A 20948-nucleotide genomic window follows, 5' to 3' on the forward strand; every position below is an offset into this window, starting at 1 on the left:
TTTATACTCACTAGGGCTCATGGTGACCCGGAAATTTATGTCCTTAGCCTGAATCTCTTCCCCTGAATTTCAGTCTCATATCCAACCACCTCCATGACATCTCCACTTGGATACTAATATATATATATCCCAAGTTAACAGAATTCTCCAGTTTTGTACTTCCGATCTATACCTTCCACTCTTTTCTCATCTAAGTAGATGATAGCATCTTCCTTTTAGTTGCTTGGGTCAAAGATCCTGGAGTTATGGTGAACTCATTTTTTCCCCTTGTACTCCAAATGCAAGCTCCAAATGTGAGGAAGCACCCATTCTATAATTTTGAAGGTAGAACATTGACACAAGACGTGAAGACCCTGATGGAAAGGTGTAGAGGCTCCCATTTGATCCACCAGATGTACTATCAGATCTAGATGATACTACTAGGTATCTAAATGAGTTGAAAACTTATGTGACACCAAAACTTGCACATGGATATTTAACCAGCTTTGGTCATAATTGCCAGAACTTGGAAGTAACCAAGTTGTTCTTTGGTAGTGAATGGATAAATGGTGGTCCATCCAGACAATGAAATATTACTCAGCACTAAAAAGAAATGAGCTATCAAGCAATGAAAAGACATAGTGAAACCTTAAATGCATATTACTAAGGGAAAGAATCCAATCTGAAAAGGCTACATCCTGTACAGTTCTAACTATATGGCATTCTTGGGGCATATGGCTGGCTCAGCCAGTAGAGCATGCAGCTCTTGATCTCACTTTCATGAGTTCAAGCCCCATGTTAGGTGTGGAGCCTACTTTTTAAAAAATGGTTGACTCTATGACATTTTAGAAAAGAAAAAAACTATGGAGACAGTAAAAAGACCAGTAGATTCCAGGGGCTAGAGGGGAAGGAGAAATGAACTGGTAGAGCACAGAGGATATTGCGGATAGTGAAATGGAGGGTTTAGGGGAAGGCAAGGAGCTTGGAATGAGAGAGAAAAGATACAAAAATAGAGGACGAATGCAGGAGATACCTTACTAGTGGATACATGTCATTATTCATTTGCCAAAACTCATAGAATGTACAGTACCAAAAGTGAACTGTAATGTAAACTATGGACTTTGGGTAATAATGATGTGTCAGTGTAGGTTCACTGATTGTAATAAATATACTGCTGCAGGGGAAATGTTGACAGTAGTGGAGACTGTGCATGTTTGGGGTTAGGGGGATGTGGAAACTCTCCCTACTTTCTGCTCAATTTTGCTATGTAGTTAAAATTGCTCTTAAAAAGAAAGTTTATTAAAAAAAAAAAAAAAATTAAAGGGGCACCTGGGTGGCTTAGCCAGTTAATCAGACTCTTGGTTTTGGCTCAGGTCATGGTCTCAGAGTTGTGAGACAGCCTCATGTTGGACTGTACACTGAGAATGGAGCCTCCTTAAGGTGCTCTCTCCCTCCTCCTCCCTTTGCCCCTCCCCCAAAAAAATTTAAGAAAGAAACAAACTCAGAGGAAAAGAGGAAACAGAGATAATACAGAGACCAGATGAAAACTTTTAAAAAATACTATATTTAATAGCTTCAGAGAACTAAAAGAAGATAACTGCATTTTTGAAACAAAGATAAGAAATGATTAAAAGGTTATAAGAAGAGAAACACAAGAGTCCTAGAAATTAAAAATAAAATTTAGAATTAGTAATTGGCTTGAAAGAGTTAAGGACATTTTTTAGGCAGAGGGTTTAGGGGAAGGCAAGGAGCTTGGAATGAGAGAGAAAAGATACAAAAATAGAGGACGAGTGCAGGAGATTCAACATGCAAATAATTGGAATTCCATAAAGAGAAAAGAGAAAAAATCAATGGTAGAAAATTATCAACATAATAGTACAAAGAAAGTTTGTGTAACTGAAGGAAACTAGTTTCCAGATTGAAAGAATTCTTAGTATCCAATATGATAATTGTAAAATAATTCATACCAACACACATCATTGTGAAAATTCAGAAACCCAGAGAATGCTCTAAAAGCTTTCAGAGGGGAGAAACAGAATTCTCCTACAATGAATCAAGAACTATAATAGCAAATAACTTCCCAGGAAATACTTTAAATAAGAATACTATGAAACAATACCTTCAAAAATTAGGGTGGGATGATTTCAGTATAGAATTCTATACCCAGCAAAACTATCAAGTAAGTGTGATGGTAGAATAATAATATTGCATACATGCAAAGACTCAAAAAGTTATTTCCTGTGCACTCCTACTTAATGAGCATTAGAGGATGCCATTTACCAAGTTATGTACTATCAAAGAAATAGGGAATTTAGCACAGGGGAGAATGGGAATTCCCAGGACAATTGAGCAGCTGATCTAAAAGCCACCTCCAGATTGGAGTAGGTTTCCCTTTTCTTTTTCTTTTTCTTTTTTTTTTTTTTTCTCTTTTGAAGTAGGTAGGCTCCATGGCGGGACTTGAACTCAAAATCCTAAAATCAAGACCTGAGCTGAGATCAAGAGTGAGATGCTTAACTGACTGAGCTACCCAGCCATCCCTGGAGTAGTTTTTTTTTTTTTTTTTAATCTTTTTTTTTTTTTTAATTTTATTTATTTTATTTGACAGAGAGAGAGATCACAAGTAGGCAGAGAGGCAGGCAGAGACAGAGGGGGAAGCAGGCTCCCTGCTGAGCAGAGAGCCCGATGCGGGGCTCGATCCCAGGACCCTGAGATCATGACCTGAGCCGAAGGCAGCAGCTTAATCCACTGAGCCACCCAGGCGCCCCCCTGGAGTAGTTTTTTGTTTTGTTTTATTTTTCGCAAAGGTACAGTCAGCTTTCCAGGCCATGCTTGCCTTCAAGATTGTGTTCATGACGACCCTTTCTTTATCTTTTTCCTGAAAAGAATGCCTTTCTCATTTGTCAGGCTCTGCTTTGCACTAACAGTACCTGAGTAAGTCAGCAGTAAGGCCTAGTTGTCACAAAAGTCTAAGAATCAAAAACTGGAAGATTGAAACAAAGTATTCAAGGGAAATAAAAGAAAGAAATCGATTAGGGAATATGGAGGTTAAGGGAGTTAGAATTGAGAGGAGCTGATGTCTGAATGTGGAGGGTAAGGGAGAAGGACATGTCTAAGGATATCTCCCATATTTCTGTTATGAGACACTGGACTAATGATAGCATCATTAGTGGATAGCATTTAATGATAGCATCATTAAATGGACATAAGAACATAGCAGAAGGCATTGATTCAAAGTAAAAATGAGTTCAGTTTTGGATAGGTGGACTTTGAAGAACAGTTGACTCTTGAACAACACAGGTTTGAACTATGCAGATCCACTTATATGTGGATTTTTAAAAAAATAAATACAGTATGGAAATCGTATTTTGTCTTCTTTATGATTTCTTAATAACATTTTCATTTCTGTAGTTTCCTTCATTATAAGAAGCCAGTATATAATGTACATAACATAGAAAGTTTGTGTTAATTGACTTATGAGTAAGGGTTCTAGTCAACAGTAAGCTATTAGTAGTTAAGTTGCTGAGGAGTCAGAAGTTACATGCAGATTTTCAATTGCATGGGGGTTGGCACCATAGACCCTGTGTTGCTCGAGGGTCAACTCTATATCTAGATGGATCTATTCTAGAACTAAAGCCCAGGGTAAGGTTCATTTATTTATTCAGTACTCTTTTTTATCTATTGGGAATACAGAGATGAATAAGACTTCCTTCCCTGAAAGAGTTCATAGTCTAATTGGGGAGAAATATACGTAAGTTAAAAAAAATATTATAATGGCAGTTTGACAATTGTAGCTATTTGAATATGGGCTAGATATAGTGATAGCTCAGAGGAGGGAGTGATTTGCCTTGTCTGGGTTGGGGGTTGAGGGTCAGTAAATATTGGAGGACTGAGCTGAAAGGGAATTTGACTAGTAGGAGACAAGGCAAGAGAGAATATTGCATATACAAAGGTAGGTACTACATATGTTATTCAAGATACCAAAAATAGTTTAGTTTGTGTATGAGTTACAAAAGAGAAAATGAAACTGAAGAGGTAGACTAAGTGTCACTTAAGGCATTTGTGGTGTTTTTGCTGAACCAGTGAAAATCAACTGAGGTGGTTGAAAAGAGTCAAGGCAGATACTGGGATTCACCACTTGTTGCTTCCAAAGAGAATTTTGGTCCTTCTTAGAGCCCACCAATGAAGAGAGCATAGCCCCCTAACTTCCTCTTCCTAAAATAAGGTTATACTTCTTTTAGTAGGATTTTAATTGTTAGCAATGATGATGAAATAAATGAGAAGTAAAATGTCTCCTTTGTGCTTACCACTTGGGTAAGCACTTTTTTTTTTTTTTTTTTTTTACATAAGCCCTTTAGAGCAATGATTCTCAATACTGTCCATTGCAGCATGCTTCTTATTTGTTTGTTTGTTTATGAGAGAATATACATGAGCTGAGAGAAGCAGACTCCCTGCTGTGTGGGGAGCTGGTGTGGGCTCCATCCCAGGACCCTGGGATCATAACCGGAGCCAAAGCCAGATGCTTAACTGACTGAGCCACCCAGGTGCCCCCATTGTAATACCCTTTTAAAAAATTCCAAGTGTTCCATTTGCTATCTGAAATGAAATTCCTATAGATATTGTAACCTATCTGATTATTTTGTAACTCCGATGCACTTAAATTTTTATTTTTGTTCCATGGACTTTACACAGCATCCCTTAACTCTCTGCTGTGTGATATGATGTTAGTGCTCTTATCCTTACATGTGTCCTCTCCCTATTTCCCATATTCCTCGTATGTCCCTGCTGCACTTTTATATTGTTAAGACTGACAGTATTTACTTTCTGTTTTGTAATCGTATGTATGTCATTCACGTTTTCTCTGTAAGTTGAGTCTAAAGTTGGAAACTAGTGAATAGCATTTATAGGATAAGACTATGTAAATGTAAATCGTAGAGCCAAGCAGTATATTGGGATCCTAGAACTTTCCCTACACATGCAATATCACAACCTCTGCATCACTTGAAAGGAGAATGTTTCTAGTATTCTAGTGTCTTATTTTATTTTCCTGCATCAAATTCTCTAAAATCATGCCACATTTGGTGGGTAAACTGACATTTAATTGCATGTTGAGAAAGATCAGAAGTAGTGATTACAGCTACATAGTAGACTCTCAATAAATGAATGACCTGCATGACACTCTTAGGGAGAAAAAGGTGAGAGGAAAATGATGGAAAGCACAAGAGAGAAAAGGATTTCAAAATAATAAGGGTGCATTCCAAATGGCCAACTTTCTGAGAGTTGAACTGTTATTTGAATAACTCATGTACCTCAATTCGGATCCAAAGATAATATTGCTGCTGCTGAAACTTGGGCTTTGTACTGTAACCAGAGTTTATTAATTGTCCTATTTCATTGAGGAAAAAATGCAAAGCAGACAGAACACTGGAGTAACTAGCTGGAAATATTCCACGACTTTATGGGAAGCAGCTTTCCAAATGATTCGTGTGGAGGCCAAACTCTTGGTCTAGCCAAAATAGCACTAAAGTGTGCCTTGATGGTACATTAAAGAAGAAATTTTCCCCCAATTTACTTGTTAAGATTTACAGCCTTTCTGCCTCCTGAAAACATAACATTGATTTCTCTAATATCAAAAAATAATTTCCTAAAATAGATTGCTAACGACTGCTTTCAGTTATTTATTTTAGGAAAATTGTGCCAAGTACTGCTTGTATGGTTTCCTGTAAAAGACTGAATTAATTTTATAATTTTCATAATTAATGTTATTCCTATTCTGTAGGAATATGCTTCTAATGTGACTGGTCATTACCACGTCTTATTTTGAGATCTCTCAAAACATTTTCACTTTATAAATAAGATATTAAAACATAGATCATATGAAAGAGCAGAAAAATATCCTTTATTAGTAGACCAAATGATACTTAAACTATTAAACACCAGAGAAATTTAAAGTTGCAGCTTAAATCAACCCTATCTGATATTTAGTGGAAAAAATAGAACTATTCAAGAGGTATGGCTTTTAAAGTGCCACCAGCCTATTATGGTCATTGTTGAATATTTGAATGCCCCCCAAGAAAGGAAGACAAAGAAAGAAGACTATGCATTCATTATTATCAGTTTATAGTTAATCCCACTCTTTTTAGGTTTTCTATTTTATGGATCATATTCAAATCAACTTTTTCACTCAGTATTGACATTTTTCATGTTATAAGCATAGTTTTTAATGGTTACATATTAAATGGATCAGGAATACTTACTGTAATATACTTAACCACTTTATCATTATTGAACATTTAGGTGGTTTGTGTTTTTTTTTTTTTCAGTGTAAATTATGCATGATAATCTTTGCATATAATTTTAGTCTTATTTTCTAAGATACAAACTTCTAGGGGTAAATGTTACAAATATATATTTTAGGGCTCCTGGGTGGCTCAGTGGGTTAAGCCTCTGCTTTTGGCTTGGCTCGTGATCTCAGGGTCCTGGGCTCAAGCCCCACATTGGGCTCTCTGCTCAGTGGGGAGCCTGCATCCCCCTCTTTCTCTGCCTGCCTCTCTGCTTACATGTGATCTTTTTCTTTGTCAAATAAAGAAAATTAAAAAAAAATTTTTTTTTAGAAATTTTATTTATTTGAGAGAGAGGCAATGAGTGAGCTGGGGGAGGGGCAGGGAGAAGTATAAGCAGACTCCGTGCTGAGTGGCAGCTTGGAGCCTGGCAAGGGGCTGATCTCACAACCCTAAGATCATGACCTGAGCCAAAATCAAGAGTCGGCCACCTAACCGACTGAGCCACCCAAGTGCACCCGAATGAGATTTTTTTTAAAGGTTCATTGTTTAAACTGTATTCCAAATGTCATACCAGTTTACATTGTATACTAGCATCTTAACTGCCCAAATGATAGAACAGAGCTTTAAAAATGTTTCTCTAGGGTTGTTTTGGTTTATATGTTGAGATGATCCAGAAAACCATTAAAAAGGGAATTTGTAGAGATAAAACATTTGGCTGACTGGTACATATTTTAGTAAAGCCTCAATGTTAAGCCAGAGACCATTGCTTATACTCACGATGTCTTAGACATGGGAAAATGCTTCTAATTTTTGCAACATAAAAGAAGTATGATGACAGTGACAAAACTGAATGGCTAGCCAGACATGCTGGTTTGAAAGATAGAGTGCAGATTTGAACATTGTACTCAGTCTCCATTTAAAAGTCTAAAGGTTTTTTACTCTGCTTATGGGAGTTTGTTGTATTTGGAGGTATTTTTATAAAACTAGAAAGTAATAGAGAGCAAGTTTGGCCTTGCTAAAATGTATGCCACTACTGTCAGAAGTTGCAAGTACAGGGGCGCCTAGGTGACTTAGTCGGTTAAGCGACTGCCTCTGGCTCAGGTCATGATCCCAGGGTCCTGGGATCAAGCCCCACACTGGGCTCCCTGCTCAGTGGGAAGCCTGCTTCTCCCTCTCCCCCTGCTCATGCTCTCTTTCTCACTCAGTCGCTCTTACAAATAAATAAATAAAAATTTTTAAAAAAGAAGTTGCAACTACATTTATCTTTATTAAACTGTTAGTTTGATGGTATTTTCTGTGATAATAAAGGTTGTGTTATAATATAAAAACTAATAAATGTTTAATTAATTTAGGTAATTGAAATGCCAATCTATTTTAGAATCCTTCAGTATTATGACTTGCTTGTGGGAAATTTATTTGCTTTTCATGTTTATTAAATATACAATCTATACTTGTTTTTTGCTGTTCAAAAATAAAATAAACCTTAGTTAAATTTTTGGATCATTATCATCTTAATAACTTGCTCATTGACTGAGAACCTCTACATAGCAACTTGTTCAGTATATTGAGACACTGAAAAGCCCCCTCACTTTAAGTTCTTGGAAGGAAAGTTTTTCTTTCTTCCTTTTTTTTTTTTCTTATGAGAGACTGATGGAAGCCTGCATTTTATTTATTTATTTAAAAATTATTTTTACTTACACATAATGTATTATTTGACCTAGGGGTACAGGTCTGTGAATCCTCAGGCTTACACACTATACAGCACTCACCATAGCACATACCCTCCCCAATGTCCATAACTCAACCACCCTCTCCCAACCCCCCTACCCCCCAAGCCACCCTTAGTTTATTTTATGAGATTAAGAGTCTCTTATGGTTTGTCTCCCTCCCAATCCCATCTTGTTTCATTTTTTCAGAAGGAAAGTTTTTCTTAAGAAAGAACCTAAGGAATGCCTGAGTGGCTTAGTCAGTTAAGCATCTGCCTTCTGCTCAGGTCGTGATCCCAGGGTCCTGGGATTGAGTCCCACATCAGGATCCTTGCTCAGCAGGGAACCTACATGTTTCCCTGCTTGTGCTTGCTTGTGCTTTCTCTCTCTCTCTCTCTGGCAAATAAATAAATAAAATCTAAAAGAAAGAAAAAAAGAACAGATAATTTTCATTGTAATATTAAAGAGGGGTGCTAAAATTAAACAATCATGTTCCTTTAATCTGCTTCAGTGGCAAATCAGAGATCTTCTGGCAGCTTGGTTCATATACACATAATATTCAGCAGACTTACCTTGTCAATGGCAAATTAGTTAGAAGCTAACATTTAGATAATTTTTCTGGTTTAATACATATACCAAGGCTTTGGAATGTCAAATTTAAGGAATTGTGCCCCTATATAATATTATCGATTATGTTTAGAAAATTAAAACAAACTAGGAAAGATTTATTGATTAAAATAATTATTAATTTTTGTGATGACATTCACTTTAGAGTATGTATATTTGGAAAAAAGAATTTTGGCATTTCACATAGGAGGAAAAAATTTCAGTTCTTAATTTTGTAATTCCGCTTTTTAATTTTCATGTTCTAAAATATATCCAAAATCTACCCCTGTCAGATTATTGTAGAAGTCTTTCATTATTAAAATATAAAGATTTCTACTTATAATCAAATTATATATCCCCAAATCATAGCTAAATTGTTTTTGTTCACTGTGTTTAGCAGTATGTAAATAGACTTCAAAAAATACCTGTGTCATCCATGAACTCTGATAATAGATTAAAGTTAAAAATTTAACTTTTGGGGCGCCTGGGTGGCTCAGTGGGTTAAGGCCTCTGCCTTTGGCTCGGGTCGTGATTCCAGGGTCCTGGAATCGAGCCCCGAGTCGGGCTTTCTGCTCAGCAGGGAGCCTGCTTTCTCCTCTCTCTGTCTGCTTCTCTGCCTACTTGTGATCTCCGTCTGTCAAATAAATAAATAAAATCTTTTAAAAAACTTAACTTTTGCAATGAAAAAAATGTTAAAATTTCTGTTCTTAATTAGTATTTTAGTAATTTTTTATTTTCAACATTTCTGTTTTCTTTTCAGCTTTGTAGGTATAACATGCAAAGGCCACATACGGCTTTTAAAATGCTTAACTTTACAAACTTGGTGATCTTTGTATACAAAAGTAGAGAGGAGCTTTTTGTTAAGTTAGTGACATTTTAAAGAAAACCCATGTATGTCTTGAGAGAATGTATTAAAACTTGTTTTAAAAAATGATGAGCCATATCTTGGACTCAATAGGAAAAGTGTATTGCAGTACCAAGCCTTAGCATCTGCTAGTCTGCTTCTTTCTAGTTTAAGTACTATAAGGTTAAGCATTTTTTCCAAACTATAGGATTACATATGTGTTTTTACTTCTCATTTTTACTGGTGGTGTCATTAGTTAGAACATGAAGCTATATGGGTTAAGGGCAAATTTGGTTCTTTTATGAGCCATTTAATTTTCATCTTTTCTGTGCCTGTATTTCTTAAATATGTGGAGTGAAAATGTAATTCCATACTTTTATGAAAAAGAAAGTGTATGTCCTAATTATGAGGGTAAGGAAAAATGAATGTCTCTGGAAGTATGATACAAATTTCATACTTTATCTAACTTTAACTATATATGCAGATTTCAGAAACTATTGCCAGTGAAAACTTGCTTTTGGGTAGTGTAGTATGCAAGTACTGTTTAGGGAGAAGTGGGGTTGTTCTTGAGTAATTAGTGCATTTGAGCTACTGTAGCTTGGGTGGTAATTAGATAACATTGGGATTTGCTAAGCCCTGCTTATTCTAAGAAGACTCTATCCTTACAGCCCATAAGTCTCCAAAAGTTTCCCCCAGAAGTGGTTACTTCTGCTTTAAATTTAATCTGACCATCCCATAGCTAAAAGGTCATAGTAGAATAGCTTTCCTCCCTTTAAGGTTTGACACACGAATCATTCTGTGTAAAAGTAAAAATTATAATCTCTCTTAACAGCCGTGACATCTTATGAAGATCTTGGACTCTTTGCATTTGGATTACCTGGAAAGGTAGATTTTTTTTTTCTCTTTATTGTCTCCTAAATCCATAGAGACATTTTTTACCTTCCATTTCTAGTTAAAAGAGATAGATATATCTAAGAGAAAGAAATTAGGAGACTAAAAGGAAACTAAAGTAAAGAAAGAATGATGGGAACAGAAAGACAAAGAGAAGAAATCTCTCTTTACTCCCTTCTGGAAGATGCATCTATAAATTTAATTTGACACTTAGCTCTATTAGTATTTTTCACGCTAATGAAGGAGAGCAGTGACTTGAATGATTTTATAACTGTAACAATGGCCTGTTTTAATTTTTTTTAATTAATTTTGATTCTATTAACTAGGCAAATCCTCATAAAGGCAGGAAAAGAAAGAAGCATAGATCACCCTTGAACAAAATGGAGAATAGGTTACTTACAGGTAAAGGGTTCCGTTAATCATCCTGATAACAGTTTTTCTTTCCTGAAGACAGGGATGTTTGGTATAATCATCATCAGTTTCCTGTATCCAGTTTAACCAAGGAAGAAGACGATGTTATTTATATGTACAAAAGAACTCTCAAATGAATTTTGTATGATCCATAAATATGACTCTAAGCATCATGACTGTTATTTCACCCTAGCATTTCCTGCATTCCTTGACTAGTAGAATCTAAAAGAATTAAGAGCCCCCTTTCCCTAAAACTCTGAAATAGTTGCATTATCATTCATGTACGCACTCAGTTCTTAGGAGGCAAGTACGTGGACAGAGGATACTCTAAATGAGGAGTTGCTGTTTGCTTGCCTTTTTTTTTTTTTTTTTTTTTTACTTCCTCTCCACTTCCATAATTGGGTTGAAATCTTCCTATTTCCTTCTTTCCAGTTATGATGCAGATGTGGATAGGACATGATAAGATAACATTGTTCGGAAATATATTTAAATTTTTTGAACTTTTGAAGAAAGATTTTTAAAATTGTCTATAAATCAATTTATTTACTCATCAAACAAATAAGTGAGTTAATACCATGTGCCATGCACTATAGTAGCCTCTGAACACATAGATAGGTAGATAGACATACTGGCTTTCTAGATCTTGAGTGCTTATATTCAGCACTTAAGATGGAAAGATAATCATGAATAATTGGATTTTACTGTTTTTTTGCAATATATTAGTAGAAATCCAAATTTCATGTATGACTGACAATAGCTATCAATTGCATATGAAAGAGTGTGCAAAAGTTCAAAATAGTCTTTTCACAAGTAACTGTGACATTTTGAAGATTTTATTTATTTGACAGACAGAGATCACAAGTAGGCAGAGAGGCAGGCAGTGAGAGAGGAGGAAGCAGGCTCCCTGCGGAGCAGAGAGCCCGATGTGGGACTCCATCCCAGGACCCTAGGATCATGACCTGTGCTGAAGACAGAGGCTTTAACCCACTGAGCCACGTAGGTACCTCAACTGTGGCATTTTATACTAAACTTTAAATGAGTTAACATGCAACGTTTATTCTGGAAAAGTTAAGAGTGGCAACTACTCCCATCTTCAAAGACACCTGTCATTAGCCTTGATTTGCAGACCCCAAGGCCTCCAGTGTTTCCATCATAGGCAATGATGGAATTCCAATGGAATTCCTAATAGAGGTGAGTCTGAGAGGTGATCTGTTTGCAGTCCATGAACTAAATGATCCTAGGTAGCTAGGCCATTCCAAATATCCATTGGGGGTGTAGATCCACCAAGATTTCTGCAATTGAAAGACCTAAGTGGAAGTAGAATGTTTAGTCATTTCCTTTGAGTACATCTGATTACCAAGAATGGATAAGGTGTCTTGAGTTTCCTGGGAAGCTTATCTGAATCACAAGCCAGCAAACCTACAAGCTCAACTTAGTCCTTAGGCATACTGGTTTGGCTTACATTTTTTTTCTTTAACTGACTGCCAGCTAAGAGTTATGAAATTTTGAAAGAATTCCATTTCTGACTTTTCTTGAAAAATTAATGAAATGTAGAAGATCTAGCTACATTGGATGCACATTCTCATATGCCAGCACTGGCCAGAGCTGAGCAGCAGCTACCCTAGTTTGAAAGGGGAGGAGTTCTCCAATAGACTACAGTCTTTATGACTTTCTTTTTTGTCTTAACCCTAAGCCCACTTCATATTATTGAGTTTGAAATATTTTACTTAAAATTTCAAATTTGAGAAATTGTGGGCTCTAGAGGTTTCTGCTCTAGACTTTACTAATTCCTGGGACAGGATGTTCAAAAACTTGCTCTATGCCGTGCTGACACACTCAGAAGACTATATGAGTTTCTTCTATGCAAAACGGTACCTGCGTAGTATACGTCAAGCTGTAGCAGTTGACCTACTAAAGCAATGTCTCGTTCTACCTCTAAAGCAGTGAAAAAGGGAGAATGAGACCAGATAGATTTAATTTCAATGTTTCACTACTTTGATAATCACCAGTTACTAGCTTTTTAACACTTTTAACTGTTTAAAATGATTGCCAAGAAAATTTTCCAAAGCATTCTTTATAGTAACTGTGGAACTATTAAAGAAAGGCTTTTTATGTGATAATAATTAGTTTTATGTATTACAAATGGCTGACAATGTATTTTCAATTTCTCTTCACTTCTGCATCTGTTTTTTAGTAATGGTTGTGGGATTTTAATAAAATATGGGTCCTTTTATATTATTTCTTCTTTCATCTTGTGAATGCATTTGTTCTTTTATAGGTGGTGGTAGCCGGCACCATCCTGATTCAGAATATTGGAGGTAAGCCACTGAAGGCGCACTGCTTACGCATAAATGGGTGGCAGCAATTTCTTCCTTTTGTTTATTGTCTTACTACCAGTCTAGCTGGGAACCTGGACCTCTGCACCCATAGGTATCTTCAGAAACCTTCAGTATTGGTCTTATTACTCTCACTCTCTCTCTCTCTCTCTCTTTTTTTTTAAAGATCCTTTTTATTAACAGCCTTTGTAGGACAGTAGCTTCTAAATTTAGTTCCAAGAAAATCCTTTATTTCAATCTTGTTCTTAGGTCTGGAATATACCTCTAAAGCACTGGCTTTCTGTAGTTGTGATAGTGTTGTAAGGTACAGTTTAGAAAAATTCTCCAGGTTATTCTAAAATATTTCCCCTCTGCTTTTGTCCTAATTACTGCTTCAGAGGCAGTGATGTTTCCTGGGCTGTGGGCAATCTGGCATAGATAAGTAATATCCTGTTATAACCAAGAAATTTAAAATGACAGGGTAGTTTAAAAAATAAACAAACCTGGGGCGCCTTGGTGTCTCAGTTGGTTAAGCATCTTCAGATTTCCATGCAGGTCATGATCCGAAGGTCATGAGATTGAGCCCTGCAGTGGTCTACGTGCTAGGTGTGGAGCCTGCATAAGATTCTCCCTCTCCCTCTCCTTCTGCCCCTCCCTCTCTAAAAAAATTAACAAACAAACCTGAAACAAATAAGAACTGTTCTCACATGTATCTTGCATCTTGTTTTCATTAAAAAAGATCCCAATATTGAGAACCATGTAGAAACAAAAATTACTGTTAATTATGGACAGTTACTAACTAAATGTATTAAATATTTAATATGGGAGTCATGTTTGTATATTTTGTAAGAAAGTATATAGTGCTGAACAAGGTCTTAATTTTCTTGTACCATTAAATGAGGGCTAAATAAATGCTAGTAGTTTAAAGGAAAATACACAGAGAAGGTTGACATGCATTTCGGAACTTACACAAGATTGTATGGTCAGAGGAAATTTTAATCTTATTTCTTATGTGTAACAGTTCAAAATAATTTAAAGATGACAGCTTTAATAAAGTTCAACTCTGATTCTCAAGAGATCTGAGCTATTTTACTTTAAGTATTGTTCAACCAAATTCAGTCTTTAATGGGTTTCTTGGTCAAGGAAAAACTTAACCTTCCAACAACAAATTATACCTGCCATTGTTTTGGGAATCCTGAACATACATGTTTTAATTCTTTGAATGCACATGGAAAAAAGAGAAGAATGCTTTTTTGGGTGTCATACCAAATAATCTCCTAACACACACTACTTCATCTTCACACTAGAAGCCAGTAACTAGTCTCTTCCTTTATAAATTTGTATAATGCCATTGAATTTAAGATCTGCTTTAGAATAATTTATCTTATTTTAGCAAATATAATAGCTTAAATGTACACTTGTAATGGCTAATATGAGAGTATATATGTTTTTTAAAGATTTTATTTATTTGAGAGAGAGAGAGCACAAGCAGGGGGAGCAGCAGAGTAGAGAAACACATCCCTCCCCCCCCCACCACCAAACAGGGAGCCTGATGGGAGGTTCAATCCCAGGACCCCAGGACCATGATCTGAGCTGAAGGCAGATACTTAACCAGCTGAGCCACCCAGGCATCCCTAATATGAGTGTATATTTTAATATTTTCAGTCCCTCATTATTCTATCTTATTACTGAGAACCATCGCATTTTGTTTAAGTTAGGTTGAACTATTGTTTGGCATTTTATGTAGAATTTTTTTTTTTAAGATTTTATTTACTGATTTAAGAGAGTGTGAGCATACACATGAGCTGGTGGGAGGGGCAACGGGAGAAGCAGACTCTCCACTGAGCAGGAATCCTAACTTGGGGCTGATCCCAGGACCTGAGATCATGCTCTGAGCCGAAGGCAGCCGCTTAACTGACTGAGCCACCTAGATACCCCTTATACAGTATTTTCAGTCCAGGAATTTAGATCCGAATGTGTGACCCTGCCAAAATGCCCACCGTTATATTCTTGGTATCTTTCACTCTCATCCCTTTCTTGTTCTCTAATCTTGTATCTATTATTGTACGTGATCTATTTTAGCACTTTTTATTAGAATGAAGCTATTTCTGTATATGTTCTTCTCCCCTACTCTCTTGTAAGCACTTACAAGGCAAGAGCTTGGTCTCATTTCTTTTTGTACTCCCAGAAACTAGCACAAGGGCTTGATAAACCTTTGTTGAGCTGAACAAAGCTGAATATGATCTGTATGAGCTATGTCCAAGTACTTGGTAATATTCTAGATATATTTATCAAGAAAAAAAAGAAAAAGGAATGGCTAGACTGATCACTAGCCTTAAATATTTGAAAAGCTGACATGAAATTAAAAAAATAAAAAAAAGTTCTAAAAAAAGAAAGTCCTAGAAAGGACTCCTGCGTCTGATGGCAGATAAATCAGCAATTCTCTCAGCCCTAAGTATGTTGATTTGCTTGTTTGCTTTTTATTATTATAACCTTTTTTAAGAAAAAAATGACTTAAGGTCCCTGGGTGGTGGCATTGTTAAGTTGCCAACTCCTGGTTTTGGCTTAGGTCATGATCTCATGGGTTGTGAGATTGAACCCCATGGGGGATCCCTCTTTCTGTCCCTACCCCCACGTGTGTGCACATTCTCCCCCCCCCCAAATAAACAAATCTTTAGAGAAAAGAAGAAATATTGGCTTAGAAACAGTCACGGTAATTTTTAATGTCCCTCAAATTCAGAAAAGCTGATAATGTTTAGTTTTTAGAAAAATGTCCTCATGATTTTCTTCATATTGGCTACAGGGTAATTTATTGAGAACCCACGAAGTAAAAACTGAAATACTTTCAGAGCTGCCTTCTATTGTTTTGTCAGATATGCATAAATCATTCCTTTATTAGAGTAGAAGTGCAAGCTTGCTCTTGTGAGCAGAGCACTGGACCAGAAGTCAAATACCTTGAATTCTGTCTACCCCTGTCTCTGCCACTAGATAATCATGTATCTTGGGGAAATCCCTCCCTTACCCTCTTGGCTTCAGTTTCCTTTTAGCTAAATCGCTGTGGGAATAGGATGGGTAACAGGGACTTCATTCTGGTCCTTTCTTGCCCCCAAATTCTAATTCTAATTTGGCACTTTGAGGGGTATGTTAACTCCTTCAGGGTATTGAAATATTTTTACTACAGTTAAGTTCAGTAGGAGGGTTATACTTTGCTCAAAAGATCATTTGGTCTTTTCTTAGGTAATTAACACATCAGGAACTATTGTTCTGAAAGCTCTCATGGATGCTGTTCTTTGTCAGAAAAGGGGAGTCTCAGTTTTTCACTACCTTTTGTGGCAGCTGCTGAGCCTTTGGGGTTAAAGTGTAGGGACTCTAGTTTTAAGGAGTTTTATGATTGATATAAGTTGGTTCTGTGGAGTCCTTAACACCTACTAGGTATGTATGCTTGAGAAGAAACAACATACTGGTTTGGGAGGCTCCTGGCTATGTCGTGCATATGACGTTATTTTTCACAGTGGATTTTGCCTTTTTTCTTTATTAATTAGGAACATGTTGGATATTTATAAGATGATAGAAGTATATAGCATCACATTGAAATTTTAGGCTTATTACATGCCCATCTGAATGTAATCTGGTTCTGATACCATTTTCTGAAATGTAGGATGATCCTTATTAGTATAAATGGTCTGAGTTTTTACCCTGATTGGTTAGAAATGAAAAATGGATATCATAGATCCTTTCTAGGTCAAACATTCTACTAGACGCTTTAATTGTACTTAAAACTACTACTTCTTCTTCCTTTGAGAGAGAGAGCGTGAGAGCGAACAAGCAGGAAGGGGCAGAGGAAGAGAGAGCGTCTTAGGCAGGCTTCAGGGCCTGCATGGAGCCTGCTATAGGGCTCGATCTCATGACTCTGAGATCATGACCTGAGATGAAATCAAGTCGGGTGCTTAACCTACTAAGCCACCCAGGTGCCCCTGTACTTAAAACTCTTCAAGGGAGATGAAATCCTCATTTTACAGAGGAAGAAGTCAGTGCATGGAGGGGATGAGTAACTTGCTTATTTTTACTAACCCCTTGATAAAGCTGGGACTCAACTTCACTGTCTACTTCTAAAGCCTTTATCCTTCCTGCTGTGATACAGTGTTTGAAAATCTCTGAAAAGATTAAATGCTGAGGATTTAAAAACTCACTGGATATAGGGACTATGTGTTTTTATTTGTTTTCCTAACTTGACCTAATTTCTGGTAGAGGAGCTCAATAAATAATATTTGTTGAATTCTAAAATTTCTACTTAAAAGTCTAAGATTTTGCCTCAAAGAGATAATCTTATATACTATATAAATGATGGAAAGAGACTTGAAAATCCATAGAATGATTTATAGACTAGAATTATATAAAAATTAAAAGACTGAAAGTATTGAGTAGAGTTCAATCTTATTTATATAAAATAGAATATAAAATGTTTTGAAATCTGTTTTCAGGTTAGGTAATCATGTCTTAGATTAATGCTTCCTAACTCTTCTGTTCTTTGTAACATTTAAACATTTTTCAGTTTTCTTAGGATTTTATGTCCTTGATGAATCTATGAGAAAATGGAGCAGAGAGACCTTTAAAGTCAAAATGATCATGGATTGCTCTTGATCAATACTTGTTACATGGATGTTTCAGTGAAGACCCAGTTGTCCCCTACATCTCCTTATTACAGAAATCTAAGTAATTTGCTCATTTATGTTCTTATTACCTAGCACATAGTAGGCATTTAGTAATATTTATGATAGGAAGAAAAGAAGGAACAAGAGAAGGAGAAGGAGAAGGAAAAGCCAGCCGTGTGGCTCAGTTATTCCTTAGGAGGAAGAAGAATTGATCAGCTGGGAAGAGGAGACCATGGAATAGATTAGTGAGTATATAGTTTCTTTAGGAAAGAATTTACTGTCACAACTTTACAGGAAACCTTTTTTTCACCCAGCATCAATGAGGCACCAAGTATTAATCACAGAGCACTGGTGTAGTCTAACAAATTATTTGGAAAAATATAGAGTCTTTGAAAAAAATCTCCAAACTTTGTGATAGAAAAAAATGTGACTCAAGAAATTTAGCACTCTTATTCTAAGCTGATGGAAACTTTTTTGTCTTTGGAATATGGAGAGCCCTCAAGCAAGTATTTTATTACTTTCAAGCGATTCCTGATCCCCCCCCACCCACCCCGCAATAATGAATTAGGGAGCTGAAAGAAGTACTAGTAATAGCCCCCAGCTGCCCATTTCCCTAGGCTCTGAGAGCTGCTGGGACACAAAGTCAGAAAAGAGACATCTGGAAGTTTTAATATTTAATGCTGTAACAGGCATAAGAACTCTGGCTTAGGGTTTGGATTTGGTGGGCTATTAGTAAAAGGAATAAGAACCCTAGTAGCAAGTAAGTGTACATAGTTTCCACATAGTTCCTCTAGCTGTGTTGCATTATGAGATTCTTTTCCTAAAAACCTAAGTAAGTAGTTAGTTTCACATTCATCTGAACTCTTGAGATAGACCATTTAGTAGGCTTAAATAGTCCTAGTATTCAAACCATAAACCCCAAATTGCTTTTAGTCAAACCAGAGAAAGTCCTGTGAACTAGAAATGCATGATAAAGTGGAGTTACTTGATGTTTTTTCTGGTTTTATGTCCTACTCATCTCAAAGTGTGGAAAGGTTAGTGACTCTGAGTATGTTAAATCCTTACTTTGCTCTTTATAAAATATGAAGGACCACTATCAATAGCATATTAATTTTTTAAAGCCCCAATTTCTTAAAGGAGATTAAAGATTGAATCCCTGCTATATATTTTGAAAGTAGAACCCTAAACATTACTGGAACTTCCTGAAAGTGCTAGAATGATCTAGATTTTCCATTTTGGCACAGATCCCACAAACCTTATCCCAGCAGTCTTGATTAATACCTCAGTCTGGAAATCTTAAGTTTTAAGAGAAACTCTGCAGCCTTTTTTTATACTCTGGCAGCATAATTTCTAAATCTCATCATCAGAAATGTATAAATAATTTGAGAACTATAAAAATTTCAAATTCTCAGAATTTTTAAAATTCATGATTTAATATTAAATAAATTAGAAACTATTTGGTTTTATTTTCTGCCTTTTTTTTTTTTGTGGGATAGTGAAGTCATTTTAGATGTTTTAGTTTGTACTCTCCCCTGGGAGACTGGAATTGGGCATGCTGTTACAACGCCATCTGCTGGTCAGCTCATCTGTAAACATACTGCAGCTTCTTTGAGCCTGAGCAGTACTGTCCAGAAATTCTAGAAAGTACTACTTCAGAGTGGGAAAGATGCAGGAAATTTGGAAGGAGGTTTTTTTTCCCACAAGTAAAAATTTATTTTCACAGATAAAATTTGCTGGCAACATGTCACTTTAAAAAGGTTTTGAGGGACACCTGGGTGGCTCAGTGGGTTAAGCAGTTAAGCGACTGCTTTGGGCTCAGGTCATGATCCCAGGGTCCTGGAATGTGGGTTCCCTACTCAGTCCTCAGAAGAAGTCCCTGCTTCTCCCTCTGCCTCTGCCTCTGCCTGCTGCTCCTCCTGCTTGTGCCCTCTCTTTCTCTCTCTGTGTCAAATAGATAAATAAAATCTTTCCAAAAAAATTAAAAAATTTTTTTCTGAAAGTAATATATTTCTTAGTAATAATTTTTAAAAATTATTTATGTGACTATAGTTGAAACACAATGTTACATTAATTTCAGGTGTACAGCTTAGTGATTTGACATATTTATACATTATGCTGTGTTCACCACAAGCCTAGCTGCCATCTGTCTTGTTACATTGCTATTACACTATCCTCCACTGTATTCATTATGCTGTACTGTTTATTCCTGTGACTTATTGAAGCTTATTGGAGGATTTCAGAATAGTAAATATTCTCCTTTTGTGTTCAAATTTAAGATCTTGATAAATGATAAAAAACAAAGATAAACATTTTCCTGGGGTTATGGTGAAAATTTTCCTCCATGTATTTTGATTTCCATTTATGTACAAATTAAGGAAATGACATTTTGGGGGGTTTTAGAAAGAGAGGTTGTCTTGTGTACTATTTTGAGCGGGGATAGACTCTCACTGGCATTTGGACATTTAAGAGGGACACCAGGTTAATAAGACAAGTTGAGTAGAATAAACCTGTTGCTATACATGACTAAAAACATGTTTGAAGTAAAACTGAGTCTCTCAGATCGAAAGGCAAACTTATTTCCTCCCATAGTACATCTGTTTAGGGCTGGCTGACTAATCCTTTAAGAAGTTGCTGAACTTCTTCCAAGTGCTGAAAACCTCATTCTGTTTTAAAAATAGCTGTATGTAATCTTATCTTCATACGTGTATTTTAAGAGTTTAACAAAAAGGGTAATTATTTTTGCAAACTAATGATTTCTTAGGCCCAGACTCCAAATGAGGCTTTTAATTTTTTTTAAGGAGTCCTGGGAAAAATAGTCCATGAGAGTTCAGGGGTTTGGGGAAGAGTTTTGTTTGTTTCATTTCAGTTTGATGTTAATATCTCAAATGTGTGAGAATAGGAAGCTTTTCCTTCTGAATTACAATAATAGTTGCAGATGCATTAGAATCATAGTGGTAGATGAGCAGTAGAGGCCCTCAGGAAACTCCTTAGCTTATCTGAGGACTTTTGGATTAATAATTTTTATCAAACCAGCTACAAAGCTGAAATAAATTACATTGAAAATATGTCAAAGTGAAATGAATGTAGTATTTTTAAGACTTCTCATTCATTTCCTTTATCTTACCCATTGACATCACTATTTGTAAGCATTTGTCATTTAAATGCCGATGAAAAAGACGCAAAATAATTCTAGAGAGTGGTCCTTTTGACAGACCTCCCTTATTTTTCTTTGCAGTAGTGATTTCTTCTTCGCTTTGCTCCTG

The 20948-nt window shown here is 36.2% G+C and overlaps 1 protein-coding gene across 2 annotated transcripts in view; it reads left to right on the plus strand.

Annotated features, from left to right (window-relative positions):
• The window catches only part of SLC38A6 (solute carrier family 38 member 6), a 61810-nt gene that overhangs the window by 7795 nt on the left and 33067 nt on the right, over positions 1-20948 (plus strand). For both annotated transcript variants that reach the window (XM_059373333.1, XM_059373334.1), the window contains exons 4-5: positions 10249-10301; positions 12997-13036. In XM_059373333.1, the coding sequence (XP_059229316.1) occupies positions 10249-10301; positions 12997-13036 (93 nt within the window). The remainder of the gene's footprint in view (positions 1-10248; positions 10302-12996; positions 13037-20948) is intronic.

The sequence above is a fragment of the Mustela nigripes genome, chromosome 13 (genome assembly GCF_022355385.1).
Source record: "Mustela nigripes isolate SB6536 chromosome 13, MUSNIG.SB6536, whole genome shotgun sequence".
NCBI lineage: Eukaryota > Metazoa > Chordata > Mammalia > Carnivora > Mustelidae > Mustela > Mustela nigripes.